General features: G+C 48.5%; 1 protein-coding gene across 1 annotated transcript in view; it reads right to left on the bottom strand.

The window, feature by feature from the left end:
• Positions 1 to 26,897, bottom strand: part of LOC123770454 (integral membrane protein 2C) — a 55,033-nt gene extending 28,136 nt beyond the window's left edge. Inside the window, exons 1-2 of the mRNA XM_045762301.2 lie at positions 26,728 to 26,897; positions 12,556 to 12,747 (exon numbers count right to left, since the gene is read on the bottom strand). Of these exons, the coding sequence (XP_045618257.1) occupies positions 12,556 to 12,747; positions 26,728 to 26,808 (273 nt within the window). The 5' untranslated portion in view covers positions 26,809 to 26,897. The remainder of the gene's footprint in view (positions 1 to 12,555; positions 12,748 to 26,727) is intronic.
• Between the last annotated feature and the right edge of the window lie 830 nt (positions 26,898 to 27,727).

Genomic DNA, 27,727 nt, shown 5'->3' on the forward strand with positions numbered 1-27,727 from the left:
TATACTCAGCATTCTTGTCTCGTTTCCAAGAGTTTTTTTTATTTTTGCACAAGTAGAGAGATTTTTCAATAATAGGTTTAATGCTGAGGGTTTAATTCAATTAAAACTATTCATTGAATAACAATTATGAATATATTTACAATTAATCATTGCTTTATTTAACTTATTCATTACTAATTTAAGAAGATGCAAAACCCTCTTAAGAATTATTTCCAACAATTACAAAAAAACATAAGAAATCCATAAGGAATTCATTGCCACTAGATACAAGTAATTGTAGTGATACCAATACCCTGTGCTTCATGAACCTTATGCTAGGAATCAGCACGTGGAAACCCCCGAGCATTCCCCCTCGTGTTTGTGAGGCCACACAAGCGGAGCTGTGACCACACACGCCCCACAGTTGCCACAGTTTGCTGGCTTCCGACCCACACACCAACATATCCTTGTGGCAAAACCAGGACGTACAAGGAAAAAAAGATTGCAAGACTGTAATACAATAAAAATTTGAGTGCTAGTGTTGTGCACAGAGAGAGGGGAGGGAGAAGCGCGGGGGGGGGGGGGGGGGGGGGGGGGAGAAAGAGGGGAGGAAGGGGGTGAGGGAGGGAGAAGGGGGCAGAGAATGAGGTGGGAGATGAGAGACAGGAGTAAGAAGGCATAAACTGTAAAGAACAAATACCGACCTCTCTCTCTCTCTCTCGCATCAGAAAATATGCTCAATGGAATGTTCAAAGGAATGCTTTGAGCATATAAACCTGCAACCCAGTGTTTTCAAATAATCTTTCACAAAAATAATCAAATAAAATATTTTATTTAAATAAAAAATTTCGCAGTGTCTAAAAATAATAAACTGAATTATGCTCCAGTAATGTGTTTCCTTCTGAGAGCACAATATATACAACTTTTGGTTACTGTAGTTGAAATATTCTACTTTTTACATCTACTGTGCAAGTCACCCTTTAGAATTGCCACTGCTTATCTAATGTACCAAACATCACACTCACTATGATAACTGTCCCTCCACTCCATGCATCCCTTGTTCTCTCCCACCACCACCACCACATTCCCCTTGCTTGCTTGCTTGCTTGCTTGCTCTCTCTCACACACACACACACACACATGGAATGCTCAATGCTCAATCTACAATGCTTTAAATGTAGATACAATAGAGCCCAGAAGGCTCAGGAATCTGTACACCATTTGATTGACGGTTGAGAGGCAGGACCAAAGGGCCAAAGCTCAACCCCCGCAAGCACAATTAGGCAAGTACACACACACACGGCGTGGTCTGATAGCTTGTTATTGGTTGAGTACGTATAGTGTATCTCTTGTAATGCCAAGGAAGCGAGTTCGAGCCCATTGTATTCTCTCTCATATAAACTTCGTCAGATCTTGTACCACGCTTTTTAGCATTCCACTTCACCTGATCTTTCAGGCATCCCTGTGTACAAGAAACGTCGCAGACGTGTGGAAAAAGGCTAACATAGTTCCAATCTACAAAAGTGGAAGCAGGGAAAACCCCCTCAATTATAGACCTGTATCATTGACAAGTGTAATAGTGAAAATATTGGAAAAAATAATAAAAACTAAAAGGGTAGAACACCTGGAGAGAAATGATATAATATCAGACAGACAGTATGGCTTTCGATCTGGTAGATCCTGTGTATTGAATTTACTCAGTTTCTTTGATCGAGCCACAGAGATTTTACAGGAAAGAGATGGTTGGGTTGATTGCATCTATCTGGACCTAAAAAAGACTTGACAGAGTTCCACATAAGAGGTTGTTCTGGAAATTGGAAAATATTGGAGGGATGACTGGTAAGCTTCTAACATGGATGAAAAACTTTGACTGATAGAAAAATGAGGGCATTAATCAGAGGCAATGTATCGGACTGGAGAAATGTCACAAGTGGAGTACCACAGGGTTCAGTTCTTGCACCGGTGATGTTCACTGTCTACATAAATGATCTACCAGTTCGTATATAGAATTATATGAACATGTTTGCTGATGCAGGCGATGAGTCACAATAACGTGGCTGAAGTATGTTGACCAGACCACACACTAGAAATTGAAGGGACAACGACGTTTCGGTCCGTCCTGGACCATTCTCGACTTGAGAATGGTCCAGGACGGACCGAAACGTCGTCGTCCCTTCAATTTCTAGTGTGTGGTCTGGTCAACATGTTTGCTGATGATGCTAAGATAATAGGGAGGATAAGAAACTTAGATGATTGTCATGCCCTTCAAGAAGACCTGGGAAAAATAAGTATATGGAGCACCACTTGGCAGATGGAATTTAATGTGAATAAATGCCATGTTATGGAATGTGGAATTGGAGAACATAGACCTCACACAACCTATATATTATGTGAGAAATCTTTAAAGAATTCTGATAAAGAAAGATCTAGGGGTGGTTCTAGATAGAAAACTGTCACCTGAGGACCACATAAAGAACGTTATGAGAGGAGCCTATGCTACACTTTCTAACTTCAGAATTGCTTTTAAATACATGGATGGCAAAATACTTAAGAAATTCTTCATGACTTTTGTTAGGCCAAAGCTAGAATATGCAGAGGTTGTGTGGTGCCCTATCTTAAGAAGCACATCAACAAACTGGAAAAGGTGCAAAGACATGCTGCTAAGTGGCTCCCAGAACTGAAGGGCAAAAGCTACAAGGAGAGGTTAGAGGTATTAAATATTCCAAAACTAGAAGACAGAAGAAAAAAGAGGCGATATGATCACTACATACAAAATAGTAATAGGAATTGATAAAATCGATAGGTAAGATTTCCTGAGACCTGGAAGTTCAAGAACAAGAGGTCATAGATTTAAACTAGCTAAACAAAGATGCCGAAGTAACATAAGAAAATTCACTATCGTAAACAGAGTGGTAGACGGTTGGAACAAGTGAGGTGGTCTGTTTGATTCCTGTTTGATGGGGTTCTGGGAGTTCTTCTACTCCCCAAGCCCAACCCGAGGCCAGGCTCGACTTGTGAGAGTTTGGTCCACCAGGCTGTTGCTTGGAGCGGCCCGCAGGGTCACATACCCACCACAGCCTGGCTGATCCGGAACTTCTCTTAGAAAACCGTCCAGTTTTCTCTTGAAGATGTCCACGGTTGTTCCGGCAATATTTCTTATAGTCGCTGGGAGGATGTTGAACAACCGCGGACCTCTGATGTTTATACAGTGCTCTCTGATTGTGCCTATGGCACCTCTGCTCTACACTGGTTCAATCTTGCATTTTCTTCCATATCGTTCACTCCAGTACGTTGTTATTTTACTGTATAGATTTGGGACCCGACCCTCCAGTATTTTCCATGTGTATATGATTTGGTATCTCTCTCGTCTCCTTTCTAGAGAGTACATTTGGAGAGCTTTGAGACGATCCCAATAATTTAGGTGTTTTATCTCGTCTATGCGTGCCGTATATGTTCTCTGTATTCCCTCTATTTCAGCAATCCCTCCTACTCTGAAGGGGGAAGCGAGTACTGAGCAGTACTCGAGACGGGACAGCACAAGTGACTTGAAGAGTGCAACCATTGTGATGGGATCCCTGGATTTGAAAGTTCTCGTAATCCAAAAAGAGTAACAATCAATCAAATAAAATCGAGTCCAAGCGCAGTTAAAAGCTCTGTATCTCAAGGTACAGTCCTTGCACCACTGCTTTTCTTTATTCTCATATCAGATATAAACAAAAATACAAGTCACAGCTTCATGTCATCCTTTGCAGATGACAAAAATCAGCATGAAAATTACCTCTGCTGAAGACATTGAAAAATCTACAAGCAGATATTAACAAAGTTTTCAATTGGGCAGCAGAAAATAACATGATGTTTAACAGTGATAAATTCCAGGTACTCGGGTACGGCAAAAATGAGGATCTGAAACATAATACAGGGTACAAAACACAATCGAATCTGCCCATAGTAGGAAAACCATGTCAAGGATTTGGGAATACAGTTATGATGTCCAATGACCTAACATTTAGGGAACATAACCAAGCAAATATTGTGTCAGCCAGAAAAATTATAGGATGGATTACGAGAACTTTCAAATCCAGGGATCCCATCACAATGGTTGTACTTTTGAAATCACTTGTGCTGTCCCATCTTGCGTACTGCTCAGTACTCACTTCTACCTTCAGAGCAGGAGAGATTGTATTCCCTCTATTTCAACAGAGAGCATACACACCACACATAGATGAGATAAAGCATCTCAATTATTGGGATCGTCTCAAAGCTCTCCAAATGCACTCACTTGAAAGGAGACGAGAGAAATACCAAATAATATACACGTGGAAAATACTGGAGGGCCAGGTCCCAAATCTGAACAGTAAAACAATAACATACTGGAGTGAACGATATGGAAGAAAATGTAGAATAGAACCAGTGAAAAGCAGAGGTGCCATGGGCACAATCAGAACACCGTATAAACATCAGAGGTCCGCGGTTGTTCAACGTCCTCCCAGCGACTATAAGAAATATTGCCGGAACAACCATGGACATCTTCAAGGGAAAACTAGATTGTTTTATAAAAAAAAAGTGCCGGACCAACCGGGCTGTGGTGGGTATGTGGGCCTGTAGGAAGCTCCAAGCAACAGCCTGGTGGACCAAACTCTCACAAGTCAAGCCTGGCCCTGGGCCAGGCTTGGGGAGTAGAAGAACTCCCAGAACCCCATCAAGTAAATGTCAAGCAGATGCAAATCGAATTCAATGTGAATAAATGACATCTTATGGAATGTGGAATTGGAGAAAATAGACCACACACAACTTACAAATTACTTCCTTGCCTAGCAACAGGTCTGTCCAGTTAAACTCATTAAAGAATTTTCTAAGTTTCCCCATAGTGTCCTCTCTTGAAATCAAGTTTATCAAATGTTTCAATGTCCCCATTCTCTTCTAGATTATATTGCAAAGCATATTTAATTTTCAACAGGACATGATCACTTTCCCAAGGGAGGAAGATGCTGGATGTCAAATACCTCCTCTTCTTTCCTGGTGAATATTAGATCCAGTACTGACAGAACATCCCCTTCCCTCATTCTTGTGGCCTGCTTCACGTGTTGATACATCAATGTCTCCAACATTAGGTTTACAAATCAACCTGTCCAAATGTCCTCCATTCTTGCCTCGTGGGCAAGAATGCCAACGACAAAAGCAAGTCTATTGCTTTTAAACTGAAGTCCCCCAACTGCTGTACCCAACCAATTGTGCTCTCCTAGTTATTCTTGTAGGCAATGAACTCTCTCTCAACCCGTAAATAACTGGTGTATAGCTCCCAGAGACTACTGGGCTGCCACATTTTTATTTGAAGTTGTGTATGGAGTATGCTTCCACCACTTCAGTGTTTTTCATTTATTTTGCTATTATGACACTGACAATTACTTTATGTCAATTACATGACAATTATTCTATGTGGCTCGTGTGGGTACTTTGTTTCTATCTACATCCCTGTGTTCATGTACCACCCATTTTAAATAGGCTACCCATGTCTATCCCTGACTATTTCCCTGAGAATTTTGCATGTGGTTATCATGTCTCCCCCTATCTCCTCTCTTTCAGTGACTGGTTTAACTCCTTTAGCCATTTCTCTTGCATCTGGTACTAGTCTGGCAGCATATATCTAAACTTAACACAAATTTGAAGTAGCACAATAAGGACTCCTCATTGGTGGCGCCCTTTCCAGAATTGGTTTGACGTGTAGTATGCCAGTTATGTTGGCCAAAACGTGCACATCTGACTGTAGTTCAATGTGTGGTTCCAGTGACAGGTTGGGATCAGATCAACCCCCCCCCCCTCCTCATCGCCAAGACTACTACTGTCCAATTTTAGGAGGGTTTTCCCCCCTCCTCTTCCCCTGTGGTATCTTTTGTTAACCACCTGTTTGTTCTCTAGCTCCATTTTTCCATCTCTAGGTTAGTTAATATAATGACTCGTTTCTCCAATTGTCTTATTTCTTTTTAAAGTTTCTTGTTAAATTCACCTAAACGATCTCTTGATGCTCTTCTTTCTATTTACTTGTAACTAACATTGAAAAGGCTTTTCTATGCATCTATCTGGCTTAGCCACGTCTCCGGTTCATTTATCTCTCCAGCCTCGACCCGCGTCCTAATTTTTCTCGAACGCTCTCATCACATCCCTCCTGATTAGCCTTTCCTACAAAGTAGTGAGTTTCAGCTCGCCCAGCCTTTCAATGTAAACGAGTCCTCTCAAGCTCTGACTAAAGTAAAGTCTTGGAGGTGCATTGTCTTTATTTTTTATTTTATGCTTTTTCCTGGTGTGTACACCATGGTGGGTCTATACACTCGGGAGTTGTCTTATGATGGTTGTACATATATGGCATCACGACGGCCTTTGTCTACATTCCTGAACGCCATTCTGATATTTGCCAGTTTGGTGTGTGTGTGCTGCAGACGTTATTGTGTTTGTGTGTTCCTCAGGCGACAGGTTTGGTGTGTGTTGCAGACGTTATTGTGTTGATGTGTTCCTCAGGTGACAGGTTTGGTGTGTGTTGCAGATGTTATTGTGTTGACGTGTTCCTCAGGCGACAGGTTTGGTGTGTGTTGCAGATGTTATTGTGTTGATGTGTTCCTCAGGCGACAGGTTTGGTGTGTGTTGCAGATGTTATTGTGTTGATGTGTTCCTCAGGCGACAGGTTTGGCCTTCTACACACACTGTACTAGAGGACGGGGGCATCCAACATTGCCAGAGTCTGCATTTCCCCCATCTGTTCATCCACCCATCTATATCTATCCATCCTATTTACCCATCTATCCATTCATCTGCCAATCCAGCTCTTCACACATCAATCCATCTAGCTATCTGTCCATCTATCCATATATCTACCCATCTGATTATCTGTTTATACTTCTATTTATCCATCTACCTATCCATCCATCAATCCATCCATGAAAACTTTTTGTGGGAGGGTGGGAGGGAGGGAGGGAGGGAGGGAGGGAGGGAGGGGGGGGGGTTAATATGATCCGTCACACTGTTCCCTTTTGAATGCTGGCGACACCAAGCAACCTATGTCTGTCCCACATCCCAGACCATTCCCTCTGCCAATTTGCGTCATGTTCATCCCCTAGTCAATGGCCTCCATCTTTGAACACAGACAGACATACATTCTTATATTATAGATGTCAAGCCATAAATACTTTTCTTTTTTAATGTTTCTGAAAGCTGTCTCCCTTTCAGCTCATACTGCCCCTGGGAGCTGCCTCCCTTTCAGCTCATACTGCCCCTAGGAGCTGCCTCCCTTTCAGCTCATACTGCCCCTGGGAGCTGCCTCCCTTTCAGCTCATACTGCCCCTGGGAGCTGCCTCCCTTTCAGCTCATACTGCCCCTGGGAGCTGCCTCTCTTTCAGCTCATACTGCCCCTGGGAGCTGCCTCCCTTTCAGCTCATACTGCCCCTGGGAGCTGCCTCCCTTTCAGCTCATACTGCCCCTGGGAGCTGCCTCCCTTTCAGCTCATACTGCCCCTGGGAGCTGCCTCCCTTTCAGCTCATACTGCCCCTGGGAGCTGCCTCCCTTTCAGCTCATACTGCCCCTGGGAGCTGCCTCCCTTTCAGCTCATACTGCCCCTGGGAGCTGCCTCCCTTTCAGCTCATACTGCCCCTGGGAGCTGCCTCCCTTTCAGCTCATACTGCCCCTGGGAGCTGCCTCCCTTTCAGCTCATACTGCCCCTGGGAGCTGCCTCCCTTTCAGCTCATACTGCCCCTGGGAGCTGCCTCCCTTTCAGCTCATACTGCCCCTGGGAGCTGCCTCCCTTTCAGCTCATACTGCCCCTGGGAGCTGCCTCCCTTTCAGCTCATACTGCCCCTGGGAGCTGCCTCCCTTTCAGCTCATACTGCCCCTGGGAGCTGCCTCTCTTTCAGCTTATACTGCCCCTGGGAGCTGCCTCTCTTTCAGACCATAATCTCTGTGGGATCTTCTCAATTTATTGTCATTACTTTGCATTTGTTTGGGGTTAATTCAAGTAACCATTTGTTCAAGTATTGTAGGTACACTATATACCTGCATTTACCTGTAGTCTAACTGCCTTGTATAGGTTCCAAGGATCAACAGCCCTGCAGCCTGGTCTCTGACCAGTCCTCCTAGGTCTCCTAGTTGGTTGTCTGGTCAACCAGGCTTTGTACTCGCAGCCTGACGTATGAATCACAACCTGGTTGAACAGGAAATCATTGGAGGTGTTTGTCAAGTTCTTTTTTTAAACAGAGAGGTCAGTCAGTTATGCCCCTTATGTGTAGCAGGGGACTATTGAAAAGTCTTGGGCCCTTTATGTTGATAAGAGTTCTCCCTTAGCGTACCTATTGCACCTCTGCTTTTTTAATGGGGCTATTTTGTACATCCTGCCATGCCTACTGGTTTCACGTGGTGTAATCTCACTGTTCAGATTTGGAACCAGTCACTAATATTTTCCATGGAATTCACCCATAATTGTCTGTTTCTTATTCTGACAAAGAATTTTTTCATCATATGCAAAAGAGGAAAATGTCAGATAACGGAAATGCTCTTTCCTGTCAGATAATGGACACACACATACACACACTACATAAATTTATACACTGCACATGCAGACAGTGATGACGCTAATCCAAAATATGTGTTCTGAAAGCTCATTTTATCTTACATGAACACAAAATATTAAAAGCCATTAGAAAAACTGACTTGAAGTACTTACACACACATATACACAGAGATGATTGTCATGCCCTTCAAGAAGACCTGGACAAAATGAGTATATGGAGCACCACTTGGCAAATGGAATTTAATGTTAATAAATGCCATGTTATGGAATGTGGAATAGGAGAACATAGACCTCACACAACCTATATATATTATGTGAGAAATCTTTAAAGAATTCTGATAAGGAAAGAGATCTAGGGGTGGCTCTAGATAGAAAACTATCACCTGAGGACCACAAAGAATATTGTGCGAGGAGCCTATGCTATGCTTTCTAACTTCAGAATTGCTTTTAAATACATGGATGGCGATATACTAAAGAAATTGTTCACGACTTTTGTTAGGCCAAAGCTAGAATATGCAGCAGTTATGTGGTGCCCATATCTTAAGAAGCACATCAACAAACTGGAAAAGGTGCAAAGACATGCTACTAAGTGGCTCCCAGAACTGAAGGGCAAGAGCTACGAGGAGAGGTTAGAGGCATTAAATATGCCAAAACTAGAAGACAGAAGAAAAAGAGGTGATATGATCACTACATACAAAATAGTAACAGGAATTGATAAAATCGATAGGGTAAATTTCCTGAGACCTGGAACTTTAAGAACAAGAGGTCACAGATATAAACTAGCTAAACACAGATGCCGAAGAAATATAAGAAAATTCACTTTCGCAAACAGAGTGGTAGACGGTTGGAACAAGTTAGGTGAGAAGGTGGTGGAGGCCAAGACCGTCAGTAGTTTCAAAGCGTTATATGACAGAGTGCTGGGAAGACGGGACACCACAAGCGTAGCTCTCATCCTGTAACTATACTTAGGTAATTACACACACACACGAGAATTAACAGAGCCAACAACAAACACAGGCAACCTTCAAGCCCCATGACAGACTGGGTGCCGACATCTGACACTCGGTGATGCTGTAGCCAACACAACCCAAACACACCAGCCCAAACATCCTCTTATGTGCAACCACCACACTTTATATTCCCATAAATGCCACCCCACACACCTTACAAAAATCCCTTAGTACTGTATTTTACTACAGTGGTAATTAGTTATATAAAAAAAATTGTATTTCAATCAATTACATTTTAAAACTTGAGAAAATTAATGTTAATAGAAAGCAGCAAGGTAGTTACAGCCTGGACCCCTATACCCATCCTGTGGGTGGTAGTGGACCCCCCCCCCATACCCACCCTGTGGGTGAAAGTGGACCCCCATACCCACCCTGTGGGTGGTAGTGGACCCCCCATACCCATCCTGTGGGTAGTAATGGACCCCCCATACCCACCCTGTGGGTGGTAGTGGACCCCCATACCCACCCTGTGGGTGGTAGTGGACCCCCCATACCCATCCTGTGGGTAGTAATGGACCCCCCATACCCACCCTGTGGGTGGTAGTGGAGCCCCATACCCACCCTGTGGGTGGTAGTGGACCCCCATACCCACCCTGTGGGTGTTAGTGGACCCCCATACCCACCCTGTGGGTGGTAGTGGACCCCCATACCCACCCTGTGGGTGGTAGTGGACCCCCATACCCACCCTGTGGGTGGTAGTGGACCCCCATACCCACCCTGTGGGTGGTAGTGGACCCCCATACCCACCCTGTGGGTGGTAGTGGACCCCCATACCCACCCTGTGGGTGGTAGTGGACCCCCATACCCATCCTGTGGGTGGTAGTGGACCCCCATACCCACCCTGTGGGTGGTAGTGGACCCCCCCATACCCATCCTGTGGGTGGTAATGGACCCCCCATACCCATCCTGTGGGTGGTAATGGACCCCCCATACCCACCCTGTGGGTGGTAGTGGAGCCCCGTACCCACCCTGTGGGTGGTAGTGGAGCCCCGTACCCACCCTGTAGGTGGTAGTCGACCCCCATACCCATCCTGTGGGTGGTAGTGGACCCCCATACCCATCCTGTGGGTGGTAGTGGACCCCCATACCCACCCTGTGGGTGGTAGTGGACCCCCCATACCCACCCTGTGGGTGGTAGTGGACCTCCAATACCCATCCTGTGGGTGGTAGTGGACCCCATACCCATCCTATGGGTGGTAGTGGACCCCCATACCCATCCTGTGGGTGGTAGTGGACCCCCATACCCACCCTGTGGGTGGTAGTGGACCTCCAATACCCATCCTGTGGGTGGTAGTGGACCCCATACCCATCCTGTGGGTGGTAGTGGCCCCCATACCCATCCTGTGGGTGGTAGTGGGCCCCATACCCATCCTGTGGGTGGTAGTGGCCCCCATACCCATCCTGTGGGTGGTAGTGGACCCCATACCCATCCTGTGGGTGGTAGTGGCCCCCATACCCATCCTGTGGGTGGTAGTGGCCCCCATACCCATCCTGTGGGTGGTAGTGGACCCCATACCCATCCTGTGGGTGGTAGTGGACCTCCAATACCCATCCTGTGGGTGGTAGTAGACCCCCATACCCACCCTGTGGGTGGTAGTGGACCTCCAATACCCATCCTGTGGGTGGTAGTGGACCCCCATACCCACCCTGTGGGTGGTAGTGGCCCCCCATACCCACCCTGTGGGTGGTAGTGGCCCCCCATACCCACCCTGTGGGTGGTAGTGGCCCCCCATACCCACCCTGTGGGTGGTAGTGGACCTCCAATACCCATCCTGTGAGTGGTAGTGGACCCCCCATACTCATCCTGTGAGTCGTAGTGGACCCCCCATACCCACCCCGTGGGTGGTAGTGGACCCCCCATACCCACCCCGTGGGTGGTAGTGGACCCCCCCATACCCACCCTGTGGGTGGTAGTGGCTCCCATACCCATCCTGTGGGTGGTAGTGGACCCCCCATACTCATCCCGTGAGTGGTAGTGGACCCCCCATTCCCACCCCGTGGGTGGTAGTGGACCCCCCATACCCACCCTGTGGGTAGTAATGGACCCCCCCATATCCATCCTGTGGGTGGTAGTGGACCCCCCATACCCACCCTGTGGGTAGTAATGGACCCCCCCATATCCATCCTGTGGGTGGTAGTGGACCCTATGCCCATACCATACCCATTTTGCAAGCAGTAATGGAAAAACTTTACAAGGCACATAATAGGTTCGGGAACTGAACCCCAAAATTCAAGTTGGGGGTTCAAAATTGAAAAATGGCAAGTTAGTCTTCATATGCTAGTTATACAGTTTTTAGTGAATTATTATATCAAGAAAGGGTATAAGACCCGTTGTCTTCTCAAATAATACACCACTTACTGATATCAAAATCCACAATGGATAAAATATAATGTGTACAATACTGTACTATAAATAGCAACTTGCAAAAAGTTCACGTTTTCTATGCGGGCAATTTCGTACTAGCATTTTCTGTCCATTTTGACGACTCGAGAGGACAGGTTGCAAGATCGCTCACAGTCTCTAAGCTAAGCAACTTGTATAAACATTGAGCTAATTTGATATGCTTATCATGCATACCGCCCCTCATCCAGTAGGCAACAGTGGAAAGGTTACAATCATCTGCATTTATTACTCCACTTGGGAAACTGGGCATATTTTTGTTAACATTTCTCAGACAAGATCTTTTTTAATTAAATATTTACACAATTCTTGAATTGCATCCTGAGGGTGCAATTTTATTGCCCCCTCAGGATGCAATAAAATTGCAGACCTGTCTTATTTTCTGTATTAAGTAGTGGACCCCCCATATTACTTTATTTTATTTTGCAGACCTGTCTCTAAAGTCATGTATATTTTAGCACTCAATCACACAGCGATGGTGTGTGTGTGTGTGCAAATAATTTCGCCGACACCGTTTACATTCGGTCAGATCTACATCAGAATACAAATACACACACTCAAAAAGAACTTCAAAAGCCTCTTCGGACACAACTAAATTAAATGATCATACTTACTTGACGGTTCGAGAATGCCCGGTAGAGGTACACACCACCGATGATGCCAATGCTCATGACCATCAGAGCAGTGATGAACACGCAGATGGTGGTAGCGGTGGAGACCCGTCGGCGAGCACTGGAAGAGAGCCAGGCCTCGACGTCACCATTGTTGGGGTCCAGGACAGTGTGGTCTACCCCACATTCTGTGCCCTGAAAGCAGCAACAAGCAATCAATTACTATTCAGCCAATGACACACATTGCCTTCAATTATATACCATCAAAATAGTGTAAATAAAAATGATTGCAATTCAGGTTGTCTACTATAGAAAACACTCGCATTATAGACGTGACGCACCTTCCTGTCATTATAGACGACACGTGCTGTTATCATAATTACGGTTATTGTGGCATTAATGGAGGTAATTGTGCTCAGAATGGCAACAGTGGAGGTAATTTTGGCACTGGTGAAAATAATTGTTGTGGTACAGGTAACTGTTTAGGTGGTGCCAGAAGGCTAATGGTTGTAGTGGTATTAATGATGGTTGAAGTGGTTGGTGAAGCGGACTGCTGCTGGTTGTGGTGATAGCAACAGTGGTTGGTGGTGGTAGTGGTGGTGGTGGTGGTAGTGGCTGCTGATGGTGGTGATGGTGGCAGTGACTAGTGGTTATGGTTGTGGTGGTGATAGCCGCAGTGAATAGGGGTTGTTGTGGTGGTATGGGTGACTAGGGGTTGTAGTGGTGGTAGTGATGGTAGGAGTGACACTGGTAGCAGAGGCAACAGTGACAAGGTCAGGATAGCAATCTTGGCAGGTATACTGGCAGAAGCAGTCACAAGGACTTTTAACTTCTGCAGTCTGTTTAAACAACAACAAGGCAGCAATGGGATATTGTAGAGACAGAATACAAACGTAATTACAAGAAATCATTCTGCCATTCAGAGCATAACAATGCACATCACACCTATCGTGTCAACAATACCAACATGCAGCAAACTGATGAATAGTCAAATGGACCTTTGACTTCAGCGAAAAGAAAGTGATCATTCAACTGTACAAATATCTGGTGTGCCCCATTTGAACTACTAAATCTAAGCATGATAACTTCATCTTCATGAGGACATTATTGCTTTGAAGTACTGTATAAAACAGATTGATAAAAAATCAATCCAGAACTAAGTCGGGTTGCAAGATCAGGACAGGTTGGAGGGGAGGGAGCCGGTCGGCCGAGCGGACAGCACGCTGGACTTGTGATCCTGTGGTCCTGGGTTCGATCCCAGGCGCCGGCGAGAAATAATGGGCAGAGTTTCTTTCACCCTATGCCCCTGTTACCTACCAGTAAAATAGGTACCTGGATGTTAGTCAGCTGTCACGGGCTGCTTCCTGGGGGTGGAGGCCTGGTCGAGGACCGGGCCGCGGGGACACTAAAGCCCCGAAATCATCTCAAGATAACCTCAAGAAGTCTACTCTCATGCTGGGAACGGATGAAGGTCACAGGATTAACACTACAAACCAGACGTGAAGTGGCTGATCTCGGAGATCTTTAAAATCCTGATCAAGTTATATTAATCCAGTCCACTAATTTAAAAGGCCAGAGTAACACATGCAAAGGCAACAGCTTCAGGCTCATCTAGCCACAATGTAGGACAGAAAACAGGAGATGCTTTTTTACCAATAGGGTTATAAACCCATGGAATCACCTACATGCCTGAACCATAATTGCCAAGCCATCACTATAGTTCAAAATCAAGTTGGAAAAAAAGTATAAGAAAAAAATGGGGATGACCTTTGATAAGCCACCACCCTTCCTGTCCCCATGGAGGCCACTCGAGATGGTGGCCATCAGGTAAATTCAACAGCAGTACACTGGCCCATCAATTTTCTTAGTGTCTTAATACACAAATTGTAGGAGCAGGAGGAATATGATGAATCAATCTTAAGAGCACTCTTGTGTACAAAAGGGGTTGATCCGGTAGCTCCTGCAAAGATATGGCTAAACAGACTTAAGTGACCTTTCAGTTGAATATAAAATTAGGGATTATAAACTTTCCAGATAAAACTGGTAAGATGAAGTGGCAATATCTGTGAGGGACAAACTCACAAGGACTATATCTGTGAGGGACAAACTCACAAGGACTATATCTGTGAGGGACAAACTCACAAGGACTATATCTGTGAGGGACAAACTCACAAGGACTATATCTGTGAGGGACAAACTCACAAGGACTATATCTGTGAGGGACAAACTCACAAGGACTATATCTGTGAGGGACAAACTCACAAGGACTATATCTGTGAGGGACAAACTCACAAGGACTATATCTGTGAGGGACAAACTCACAAGGACTATATCTGTGAGGGACAAACTCACAAGGACTATATCTGTGAGGGACAAACTCACAAGGACTATATCTGTGAGGGACAAACTCACAAGGACTATATCTGTGAGGGACAAACTCACAAGGACTATATCTGTGAGGGACAAACTCACAAGGACTATATCTGCGAGGGACAAACTCACAAGGACTATATCTGTGAGGGACAAACTCACAAGGACTATATCTGTGAGGGACAAACTCACAAGGACTATACAGAAAATACTGTACATTTGTGTACACACAGCCAATAACAATGCTTCCATATCTGGACAAAGCAGGAGGCAATCTTGAGGTTACATTATCTTGAGATGATTTTGGGGCTTGGCATCCCTGCGGCCCGGTCCTCGAACAGGCCTCCTCTTTGTTACACACCCCCAGGAAGCAGCCCGTAGCAGCTGTCTAACTCCCAGGTGCCTATTTATTGTTAGGCGAATAGGTACATCAGGGTGCAAACTTTTTGCCCATTTCTGTCTGCCTCCACCAGGGATCGAACCCGGAACCTCAGGACCACGAATCTGAAGCGCTGTCCACACAGCTGTCAGGCGCCCTCGTCAGAACGGATGCGAGGCAGCCACGTCCAACAGCCTGGTTGACCAGATAACCAACCGGCAAGCTTAACCAGTGTTCCTCCTCCACCACCAGCCTTCCTTCCTGACCAGTGTTCCCCCACCAGCAGCCTTCCTCCCTGACCAGTGTTCCCCCACCAGCAGCCTTCCTTCCTGACCAGTGTTCCCCCACCAGCAGCTTTCCTCCCTGACCAGTGTTCCCCCACCAGCAGCCTTCCTCCCTGACCAGTGTTCCCCCACCAGCAGCCTTCCTTCCTGACCAGTGTTCCCCCACCAGCAGCCAGCCTTCCTCCCTGACCAGTGTTCCTGCACCACCAGCAACCTTCCTCCCTGACCAGTGTTCCTGCACCACCACCAGCCTTCCTCCCTGACCAGTGTTCCTGCACCAGCAGCCTTCCTCCCTGACCAGTGTTCCCCCACCAGCAGCCTTCCTCCCTGACCAGTGTTCCTGCACCACCAGCAGCCTTCCTCCCTGACCAGTGTTCCTGCACCACCAGCCTTCCTCCCTGACCAGTGTTCCTGCACCACCAGCAGCCTTCCTCCCTGACCAGTGTTCCCCCACCAGCAGCCTTCCTCCCTGACCAGTGTTCCCCCACCAGCAGCCTTCCTCCCTGACCAGTGTTCCTGCACCACCAGCAGCCTTCCTCCCTGACCAGTGTTCCCCCACCAGCAGCCTTCCTCCCTGACCAGTGTTCCCCCACCAGCAGCCTTCCTTCCTGACCAGTGTTCCTGCACCACCAGCCTTCCTTCCTGACCAGTGTTCCCCCACCAGCAGCCTTCCTCCCTGACCAGTGTTCCTGCACCAGCAGCCTTCCTCCCTGACCAGTGTTCCCCCACCAGCAGCCTTCATCCCTGACCAGTGTTCCTGCACCAGCAGCCTTCCTCCCTGACCAGTGTTCCTGCACCACCAACCTTCCTTCCTGACCAGTGTTCCTGCACCACCAGCAGCCTTCCTCCCTGACCAGTGTTCCTCCACCACCAGCAGCCTTCCTCCCTGACCAGTGTTCCTGCACCACCAGCAACCTTCCTCCCTGACCAGTGTTCCTGCACCACCAGCAACCTTCCTCCCTGACCAGTGTTCCTGCACCACCAGCAGCCTTCCTCCCTGACCAGTGTTCCTCCACCACCAGCAGCCTTCCTCCCTGACCAGTGTTCCTGCACCAGCAGCAGCCTTCCTCCCTGACCAGTGTTCCTCCACCACCAGCAGCCTTCCTCCCTGACCAGTGTTCCTGCACCAGCAGCAGCCTTCCTCCCTGACCAGTGTTCCTGCACCAGCAGCAGCCTTCCTCCCTGACCAGTGTTCCTGCACCAGCAGCAGCCTTCCTCCCTGACCAGTGTTCCTGCACCAGCAGCCTTCCTCCCTGACCAGTGTTCCTGCACCACCAGCCTTCCTCCCTGACCAGTGTTCCTGCACCACCACCAGCCTTCCTCCCTGACCAGTGTTCCCCCACCACCAGCAGCCTTCCTCCCTGACCAGTGTTCCTGCACCACCAGCAGCCTTCCTCCCTGACCAGTGTTCCTGCACCACCAGCAGCCTTCCTCCCTAACCAGTGTTCCTGCACCACCAGCAGCCTTCCTCCCTGACCAGTGTTCCTCCACCACCAGCAGCCTTCCTCCCTGACCAGTGTTCCTGCACCAGCAGCAGCCTTCCTCCCTGACCAGTGTTCCTCCACCACCAGCAGCCTTCCTCCCTGACCAGTGTTCCTGCACCAGCAGCAGCCTTCCTCCCTGACCAGTGTTCCTGCACCAGCAGCCTTCCTCCCTGACCAGTGTTCCTGCACCACCAGCCTTCCTCCCTGACCAGTGTTCCTGCACCACCACCAGCCTTCCTCCCTGACCAGTGTTCCCCCACCACCAGCAGCCTTCCTCCCTGACCAGTGTTCCCGCACCACCAGCAGCCTTCCTTCCTGACCAGTGTTCCTGCACCACCTGCAGCCTTCCTCCCTTACCAGTGTTCCCCCACCACCAGCAGCCTTCCTCCCTGACCAGTGTTCCTGCACCACCAGCAGCCTTCCTCCCTGACCAGTGTTCCTCCACCACCAGCAACCTTCCTCCCTGATCAGTGTTCCTCCACCACCAGCAGCCTTCCTCCCTGACCAGTGTTCCTGCACCACCAGCAGCCTTCCTCCCTGACCAGTGTTCCTGCACCACCACCAGCCTTCCTCCCTGACCAGTGTTCCTGCACCACCAGCAACCTTCCTCCCTGACCAGTGTTCCTGCACCACCACCAGCCTTCCTCCCTGACCAGTGTTCCTGCACCACCAGCAGCCTTCCTCCCTGACCAGTGTTCCTGCACCACCAGCAGCCTTCCTCCCTGACCAGTGTTCCTGCACCACCAGCAACCTTCCTCCCTGACCAGTGTTCCTGCACCACCAGCAGCCTTCCTCCCTGACCAGTGTTCCTGCACCACCAGCAGCCTTCCTCCCTGACCAGTGTTCCTGCACCACCAGCAGCCTTCCTCCCTGACCAGTGTTCCTGCACCACCAGCAGCCTTCCTCCCTGACCAGTGTTCCTCCACCACCAGCAGCCTTCCTCCCTGACCAGTGTTCCTGCACCACCAGCAGGCTTCCTCCCTGACCAGTGTTCCTGCACCACCAGCAGCCTTCCTCCCTGACCAGTGTTCCTGCACCACCAGCAGCCTTCCTCCCTGACCAGTGTTCCCCCACCACCACCAGCCTTCCTCCCTGACCAGTGTTCCCCCACCACCACCAGCCTTCCTCCCTGACCAGTGTTCCTGCACCAGCAGCCTTCCTCCCTGACCAGTGTTCCCCCACCACCAGCAGCCTTCCTCCCTGACCAGTGTTCCCCCACCACCAGCAGCCTTCCTCCCTGACCAGTGTTCCTGCACCACCAGCAGCCTTCCTCCCTGACCAGTGTTCCTGCACCACCAGCAGCCTTCCTCCCTGACCAGTGTTCCCCCACCACCAGCCTTCCTCCCTGACCAGTGTTCCCCCACCACCAGCCTTCCTCCCTGACCAGTGTTCCTGCACCACCAGCCTTCCTCCCTGACCAGTGTTCCTGCACCACCACCAGCCTTCCTCCCTGACCAGTGTTCCCCCACCACCAGCAGCCTTCCTCCTTGACCAGTGTTCCTGCACCACCAGCAGCCTTCCTCCCTGACCAGTGTTCCTGCACCACCAGCAGCCTTCCTCCCTGACCAGTGTTCCTGCACCACCAGCAGCCTTCCTCCCTGACCAGTGTTCCTGCACCACCAGCAGCCTTCCTCCCTGACCAGTGTTCCTCCACCACCACCAGCCTTCCTCCCTGACCAGTGTTCCTGCACCACCAGCAGCCTTCCTCCCTGACCAGTGTTCCTGCACCACTAGCAGCCTTCCTCCCTGACCAGTGTTCCTGCACCACCAGCAGCCTTCCTCCCTGACCAGTGTTCCTGCACCACCAGCAGCCTTCCTCCCTGACCAGTGTTCCTGCACCACCAGCCTTCCTCCCTGACCAGTGTTCCTGCACCACCAGCAGCCTTCCTCCCTGACCAGTGTTCCTGCACCACCAGCAGCCTTCCTTCCTGACCAGTGTTCCTGCACCACCAGCAGGCTTCCTCCCTGACCAGTGTTCCCCCACCACCAGCAGCCTTCCTCCCTGACCAGTGTTCCTGCACCACCACCAGCAGCCTTCCTCCCTGACCAGTGTTCCTGCACCACCAGCAGCCTTCCTCCCTGACCAGTGTTCCTGCACCACCAGCAGCCTTCCTCCCTGACCAGTGTTCCTGCACCACCACCAGCCTTCCTCCCTGACCAGTGTTCCTGCACCACCACCAGCAGCCTTCCTCCCTGACCAGTGTTCCTGCACCACCAGCAGCCTTCCTCCCTGACCAGTGTTCCTCCACCACCAGCAGCCTTCCTCCCTGACCAGTGTTCCTGCACCACCAGCAGCCTTCCTCCCTGACCAGTGTTCCCCCACCACCAGCAGCCTTCCTCCCTGACCAGTGTTCCTGCACCACCACCAGCAGCCTTCCTCCCTGACCAGTGTTCCTGCACCACCAGCAGCCTTCCTCCCTGACCAGTGTTCCTGCACCAGCAGCCTTCCTCCCTGACCAGTGTTCCTTCACCACCAGCAGCCTTCCTCCCTGACCAGTGTTCCCCCACCAGCAGGAATGAAAGGCATAGAAGGAAGTGCAGAACAGAACCAGTGAAGAGTAGAGTTGCTATAGGCACAATCAGAGAACAGTCTGAACATCTGGGGTCCTCAGCTGTTCAACACCTTCCCAGCAAGCATTAGAAATATTGTCGGAACAAAGGTGGATGTATTTAAGAGACACTTGGACAAGTTCTTGCAAGAAGTGCCAGACCAACCAGGCTGTAGTGGGTATGTGGGCCTGCGGGCCGCTCCAAGCAACAGCCTGGTAGACCAAACTCTCACAAGTCAAGCCTGGCCTCGGGCCGGGCTTGGGCAGTAGAACAACTCCCAGAACCCCATCAACCAGGTATATGTGGGCCTGCAGGCCGCTCCAAGCAACAGCCTGGTGGACCAAACTCTCACAAGTCAAGCCTGGCCTCGGGCCGGGCTTGGGCAGTAGAACAACTCCCAGAACCCCATCAACCAGGTATATGTGGGCCTGTGGGCCGCTCCAAGCAACAGCCTGGTGGACCAAACTCTCACAAGTCAAGCCTGGCCTCGGGCCGGGCTTGGGCAGTAGAACAACTCCCAGAACCCCATCAACCAGGTATATGTGGGCCTGCGGGCCGCTCCAAGCAACAGCCTGGTGGACCAAACTCTCACAAGTCAAGCCTGGCCTCGGACCGGCCTTGGCCAGTAGAACAACTCCCAGAACCCCATCAAGCAGGTATCAACCAGTGCAGTATCAGAGAGAGGGGGGTTGGATCCAGACAAGTACAGCTCAGAGTGGGTCAACTGCCCCATTTCTTGCATTTATTGCTTCTTGTGTTAAAAACATACTTTTATGCCCCTATGGTCATTATAAATAAATAAATAAATGTTTATTCAGGTAAGGTACATACATACAAGAGATTTTACAAAAATTTATAGATTTATAGATAGAGCTAGTACATACAACGCCTAAAGCCACAAATACGCAAAGCGTTTCGGGCAGGAAAAACATTAAAGACTAAAACTTAATAATAATAATTGAGTTTAAAGTATAAAATGTGTTGAGAACAAATAAAAATAAAATAAAAAAGGGGGGAACATGGCTGAAAAAGCAGCACAAATACAATTAGGTCGACAAACAGCGTTGTTTAAAGAAACAGACATGGGTTGACAATAGAGGGGTAAGGTAGGTTACAGGGAATTTATTAGGTAGTACTTCGTTTTTATCTTAAACTGGTTGAGAGAGGTACAGTCTTTAACTGTACTTCTTTGGTACCTTCCCAATCTTTAACATGATTGGGAAGGTCATTCCACATTCTGGGTCCCTTGATTTGTAGAGCATTTCTAGTTTGATTAAGTAGTTTGATTAGTTAAGTTTGATTGGCCATTGTCTTTTGGCCAACTTAAGCCGACACAGCGGGAACACTTGCCAAATGTGGTCCTGCAGGGCATTGTTAACTAGTTTTGCCAGACCCAAGATGCTTCTGTAGGGTTAAGCATCGAAGTTCCCTGGCCGGCACCACACCCAGGCCAACACCGCCTACTTTCCTAATTGTAGTTACAGGATGAAAGCTACGCTTGTAGTATCCCATCTTCCCAGCACTGTCATAACACTTTGAAACTACTGTACTGACGGTTTTTACCTCCACCACCACCTCGCCTAACCTACCTGGTTGATACCTGGTTGATGGGGTTCTGGGAGTTCTTCTACTCCCCAAGCCCGGCCCGAGGCCAGGCTCGACTTGTGAGAGTTTGGTCCACCAGGCTGTTGCTTGGAGCGGCCCGCAGGGCCACGTACCCACCACAGCCCGGCTGATCCGGAACTTCTCTTAGAAAATTGTCCAGTTTTCTCTTGAAGATGTCCACGATTGTTCCGGCAATATTTCTTATGCTCGCTGGGAGGACGTTGAACAACCGCGGACCCCTGATGTTTATACAGTGCTCTCTGATTGTGCCTATGGCACCTCTGCTCTTCACAGGTTCAATCTTGCATTTTCTTCCATATCGTTCACTCCAGTACGTTGTTATTTTACTGTGTAGATTTGGGACCTGACCCTCCAGTATTTTCCATGTGTATATTATTTGGTATCTCTCTCGTCTCCTTTCTAGAGAGTACATTTGGAGAGCTTTGAGATGATCCCAATAATTTAGGTGTTTTATCGCGTCTATGCGTGCCGTATATGTTCTCTGTATTCCCTCTATTTCAGCAATCTCTCCTGCTCTGAAGGGAGAAGTGAGTACTGAGCAGTACTCGAGACGGGACAACACAAGTGACTTGAAGAGTACAACCATTGTGATGGGATCCCTGGATTTGAAAGTTCTCGTAATCCATCCGATCATTTTTCTGGCTGACGCGATATTTGCTTGGTTATGCTCCCTAAACGTTAGATCGTCGGACATCATTATTCCTAAATCCTTTACATGCTGTTTTTCTACTATGGGAAGATTCGATTGTGTTTTGTACCCTGTATTATGTTTCAGATCCTCATTTTTGCCGTACCTGAGTACCTGAAATTTATCACTGTTAAACATCATGTTATTTTCTGTTTGCGAAAGTGAATTTTTATATTTTTTTAGTAGCTTTTTAGTTTAAATCTTGCTCTTAAATACTGACTTAATTCTTGAAATTCTAGTTCTTGGAAATTTTACCATATCAATTTGATTATTTTTTTTTGAGATACTCCGGTATATACAAGAGTTGTTACATTCTTGTACGGCCACTAGTACGCGTAGCGTTTTGGGCAGGTCCCTGGAATACGATCCCCGCCGCGAAGAATCGTTTTTACAACCAAGTACACATTTTACTGTTCAGTTAAAATGAGGCTACAGTTAAGGATTTGCGCCCAGTAAATCCTCCCCGGCCATGATACTAACCCATTACAAAGCGCTCGCGGAACGCCAGGCGAGTGTCTAATCACTGCACCACGGGGACATCTATTTGTTACTATTTTGTACGTAGTGATCATATCGCCTCTTTCATCTTCAAGATTTGGCATTTTTAGTGACATTAACCTCTCCTCATTGCACTTGTCCTTCAGTTCTGGGAGCCATTTTTGTTGCACGTCTTTGCATCTTTTCCAGTTTGTTGATGTGCGGCTCAAAATATGGGGTCCATACAACCGCTGAATATTCCGGTGCATGAACCGGTACCCGGTGGTACTTCACTCGTGACATTTCTCCAGTTCGATACATTACCTCAGATTACTGCCCTCATTTTTCTGTAAGAAAATTTTCATCCAAGTTAGAAGCCTCCTTGTCACTCTTCCAATATGTTCCAGTTTCTAGAACATCTTATGTGGAACTCTGTCAAAAGCCTTTTAAGGTCCAGATAATTTCATTTTCATAGTTTTAGCTTGTTGCTTTAAAATTGCACTGTATCTATTGCTACCCAATCTCCCAATCTTTATGTACCCAATCCGAACATCTTTACCATTGTGATCATTGCTGTCTTCTTATATGTGCTGTCAATCTGCTGTATGGTGTCTATTAATCTTGTTTAAATTACCAATAAAGTTGTCAATGTAATCAATCAGAGCTTTAATATGCCAATGTGCTTTAATATACTTCCTAATCTCTCTCATCTCATTTTTTTCTTGCAATGTATCTTATTTTATTAATTCTGCTAGAATTTACCTACTTAAAATTATCTGTTAGATTAAGGACCTGCCCGAAATGCTGCGCGTACTAGTGGCTTTACAAGATTGTAAATACTATGCCACGTATTCTCACATACCCAATATACCTTCTTGTACATAAACAAATAAATAAATGCAGTCAATCCAACCATCTCTTTCCTATAAAATCTCTGTGCTCTATTATAAACGGTAAATTAATTATACAAGATCTTCCAGATCGAAAAAAATACTGTTTCTGCCCGAAACGCTTTGCGTGTCAGTGGCTTTGTACAAATCCCAATCTTATGTAATCTCACCAACACATTGTACCTTCCTAGGAATAAATTATTATTATATAATTTTTTTTCTCCAGGTGTTCTACCCACTTATTTTTAATTAATTTTTCCAATATTTTTTTGACTACAGTATTACACTTGTGAATGATAAGGGTCTATAACTGACAGGGGGGGGGGGGGTCTCTTCCCTGCTGCCATTTTTATAGATTGGAACAATGTTAGCATTTTTTTACACGTCTGCTAGGACAGGCGACGAGTCACAATAACGTGGCTGAAGTATGTTGACCAGACCACACACTAGAAGGTGAAGGGACGACGACGTTTCGGTCCGTCCTGGACCATTCTCAAGTCGACGGTGACTTAAGAATGGTCACGTCGTCGTCCCTTCACCTTCTAGTCTGTGGTCTGGTCAACATCTGCTAGGACTCCTGTACACAAGGATCTCTTGAGAGATGGTTATCTTGATATGATTTCGGGGCTTTAGTGTCCCCGCGGCCTGGTCCTCGACCAGGCCTCCACCCCCAGGAAGCAGCCCGTGACAGCTGACTAACACCCAGGTACCTATTTTACTGCTAGGTAATAGGGGCATATGGTGAAAGAAACTCTGCCCATTGTTTCTCGCTGGCACCCGGGATCAAACCCGGGACCACAGGATCACAAGTCCAGTGTGCTGTCCGCTCGGCCGACCGGGATGCCTGAAAAATCAGTTTAAGTGGAATGCCGTGCTCAGGTGTGCATTCTCTCAGAACTCAAGGTGAAACTCCATCTTGGCCAACTGCTTGGATCTTACTTAGCTCCTTGAGCATTTTTCCACTTCGTCTCTAAACACGTCTATGTTCTCTGGAATTCTTAATGTGTCTGGGTGTCTGAAAATTTCATTTTGCAAAAAACACACTTTTTAGCAGTTCGTTTCACACATTTCCTTTTCTCTTTCTGTGAATCTTTCCCATTTTCAACCTCGGAATATTATCCATTACCTGCAATTTGCTTTTGATGAATTTATCAGTGCCAGAGTAGCCAGACATAAGAGCCTCCTGGAACCACCAAGAGCCAGACACAAGAGCCTCCTGGAACCACCAAGAGCCTCCTGGAACCACCAAGAGCCAGACACAAGAGCCTCTTGGAACCACCAAGAGCCTCCTGGAACCACCAAGAGCCAGACACAAGAGCCTCCTGGAACCACCAAGAGCCAGACACAAGAGCCTCCTGGAACCACCAAGAGCCAGACACAAGAGCCTCCTGGAACCACCAAGAGCCAGACACAAGAGCCTCCTGGAACCACCAAGAGCCAGACACAAGAGCCTCCTAGAACCACCAAGAGCCAGACACAAGAGCCTCCTAGAACCACCAAGAGCCAGACACAAGAGCCTCCTGGAAGCACCAAGAGCCAGACACAAGAGTCTCCTGGAACCACCAAGAGCCAGACACAAGAGCCTCCTAGAACCACCAAGAGCCAGACACAAGAGCCTCCTGGAACCACCAAGAGCCAGACACAAGAGCCAGACACAAGAGCCTCCTGGAACCACCAAGAGCCAGACACAAGAGCCTCCTAGAACCACCAAGAGCCAGACATAAGAGCCTCCAGGAACCATCAAGAGCCAGACATAAGAGTCACCAGGAACCATCAAGAGCCAGACATAAGAGCCTCCTGGAACCACCAAGAGCCAGACACAAGAGCCTCCTGGAACCACCAAGAGCCAGACACAAGAGCCTCCTAGAACCACCAAGAGCCAGACATAAGAGCCTCCAGGAACCATCAAGAGCCAGACATAAGAGTCACCAGGAACCATCAAGAGCCAGACACAAGAGCCTCCTGGAACCATCAAGAGCCAGACACAAGAGCCTCCAGGAACCACCAAGAGCCAGACATAAGAGCCTCCAGGAACCATCAAGAGCCAGACACAAAAGCCTCCAGGAACCACCAAGAGCCAGACACAAGAGCCTCCAGGAACCACCAAGAGCCAGACACAAGAGTCTCCAGGAACCACCAAGAGCCACACACAAGAGCCTCCAGGAACCATCAAGAGCCAGACAAGAGTCTCCAGGAACCACCAAGAGCCAGACATAAGAGCCTCCTGGAACCACCAAGAGCCAGACACAAGAGCCTCCAGGAACCACCAAGAGCCAGACACAAGAGTCTCCAGGAACCACCAAGAGCCAGACACAAGAGTCTCCAGGAACCACCAAGAGCCAGACACAAGAGTCTCCAGGAACCACCAAGAGCCAGACACAAGAGCCTCCAGGAACCATCAAGAGCCAGACACAAGAGCCTCCAGGAACCACCAAGAGCCAGACATAAGAGCCTCCAGGAACCAAGAGCCAGACACAAGAGCCTCCAGGAACCACCAAGAGCCAGACATAAGAGCCTCCAGGAACCATCAAGAGCCAGACACAAGAGCCTCCAGGAACCACCAAGGGCCAGACACAAGAGCCTCCAGGAACCACCAAGAGCCAGACACAAGAGCCTCCAGGAACCATCAAGAGCCAGACACAAGAGTCTCCAGGAACCACCAAGAGCCAGACACAAGAGCCTCCAGGAACCATCAAGAGCCAGACACAAGAGTCTCCAGGAACCACCAAGAGCCAGACACAAGAGCCTCCTGGAACCACCAAGAGCCTCCTGGAACCACCAAGAGCCAGACACAAGAGTCTCCAGGAACCATCAAGAGCCAGACATAAGAGCCTCCAGGAACCATCAAGAGCCAGACACAAGAGCCTCCAGGAACCATCAAGAGCCAGACACAAGAGCCTCCAGGAACCATCAAGAGCCAGACACAAGAGCCTCCAGGAACCATCAAGAGCCAGACACAAGAGCCTCCAGGAACCATCAAGAGCCAGACACAAGAGTCTCCAGGACCCACCAAGAGCCTCCAGGAACCATCAAGAGCCAGACACAAGAGCCTCCAGGAACCACCAAGAGCCAGACACAAGAGTCTCCAGGAACCACCAAGAGCCTCCAGGACCCACCAAGAGCCCAGGGTGTTCCAAGCAGCCGAGGGCCACTGAGAGCAGCTCCGGTTAATGACACCCATTGCTAGAGCTGACTTATAACACACAAACATCTTTTGCGCTTCCTGTATAGTAGAAGAAAACGATCTTAACATTTTCTTGAGACGCCAGAGTGCTAGGCAACACGCCAGAGTGGCAGCTGATGCCTCAAGACGGCCACGAAGGAGGTAATTGAGCACTTTAAGACGGCAAAGTTAACATGGGCGAGGCAGCCTTCCCGGACCAGGCATTATATAATACGTCTTTAATCTCTCTCTCTTTCTCCTCACCGTCACTTCGTTGACGACCAGCGGCTTCTCGAGCGGCTTTTCCGCCTTCTTCTCCGTCTTGGGCTTGGTGACTATGGTCATGTTTGCGGGGGATACGAACGGGGGAGGAGCGAGCGAGCGAGCGACACCACACCACAACACCTCAGTAACCACTACCAACTACGCTGCGATAATCAATACACCCATATAACCTCCCTAAGTCCCAAGCCCCAGGAGGATCCAACTCCATCCGTCGCTCGCCAGAAGCTTCTATAGCCGCAGCGGCGGTACTCGTACTATAGAGGATCTGATCCCCCTCGTCACTTATGGCGCGAGGGGGTGTTCGATCCTCCCTCGCGGGAGAGGGAGGAGAGGGTACCGGCGTCTATACTGACGTGCTGGTCTTCATGGTGACCCGCGTCTTGCTAGTAAATACAGGTGTCAATCATATGCTGCTGCTGCTGATGACGCTAGTTGATGCACCCTACTGGGGCATGATGGCATGGGCGGGGCATGATAGGCGGGGTACCGTCACCTGGGCATGACACGCGGGGTACCGTCAGCTGGGCATGCCAGAAGAAGTAGGATCAGCTGGACATGACAGTGTTGGATCAGCTGGGCATGATAAACAACGTAGGATCAGCTGGGCATGATAGTGTAGGATCAGCTGGACATACCAGGAGAAGTAGGATCAGCTGGGCATGACAATGTTAGGATCAGCTGGACATGACAGTGTAGGATCAGCTGGGCATGCCAGGAGAAGTAGGATCAGCTGGGCATGCCAGGAGAAGTAGGATCAGCTGGGCATGACAATGTTAGGATCAGCTGGACATGACAGTGTAGGATCAGCTGGACATGACAGTGTTGGATCAGCTGGGCATGCCAGGAGTAGGATCAGCTGGGCATGCCAGGAGAAGTAGAATCAGCTGGGCATGACAGTGTAGGATCATCTGGACATGACAATGTAGGATCATCTGGACATGACAATGTAGGATCAGCGGGGCATGACAGTGTAGGATCA

Source organism: Procambarus clarkii, chromosome 46 (genome assembly GCF_040958095.1).
Source record: "Procambarus clarkii isolate CNS0578487 chromosome 46, FALCON_Pclarkii_2.0, whole genome shotgun sequence".
NCBI classification, from domain to species: Eukaryota; Metazoa; Arthropoda; class Malacostraca; order Decapoda; family Cambaridae; genus Procambarus; species Procambarus clarkii.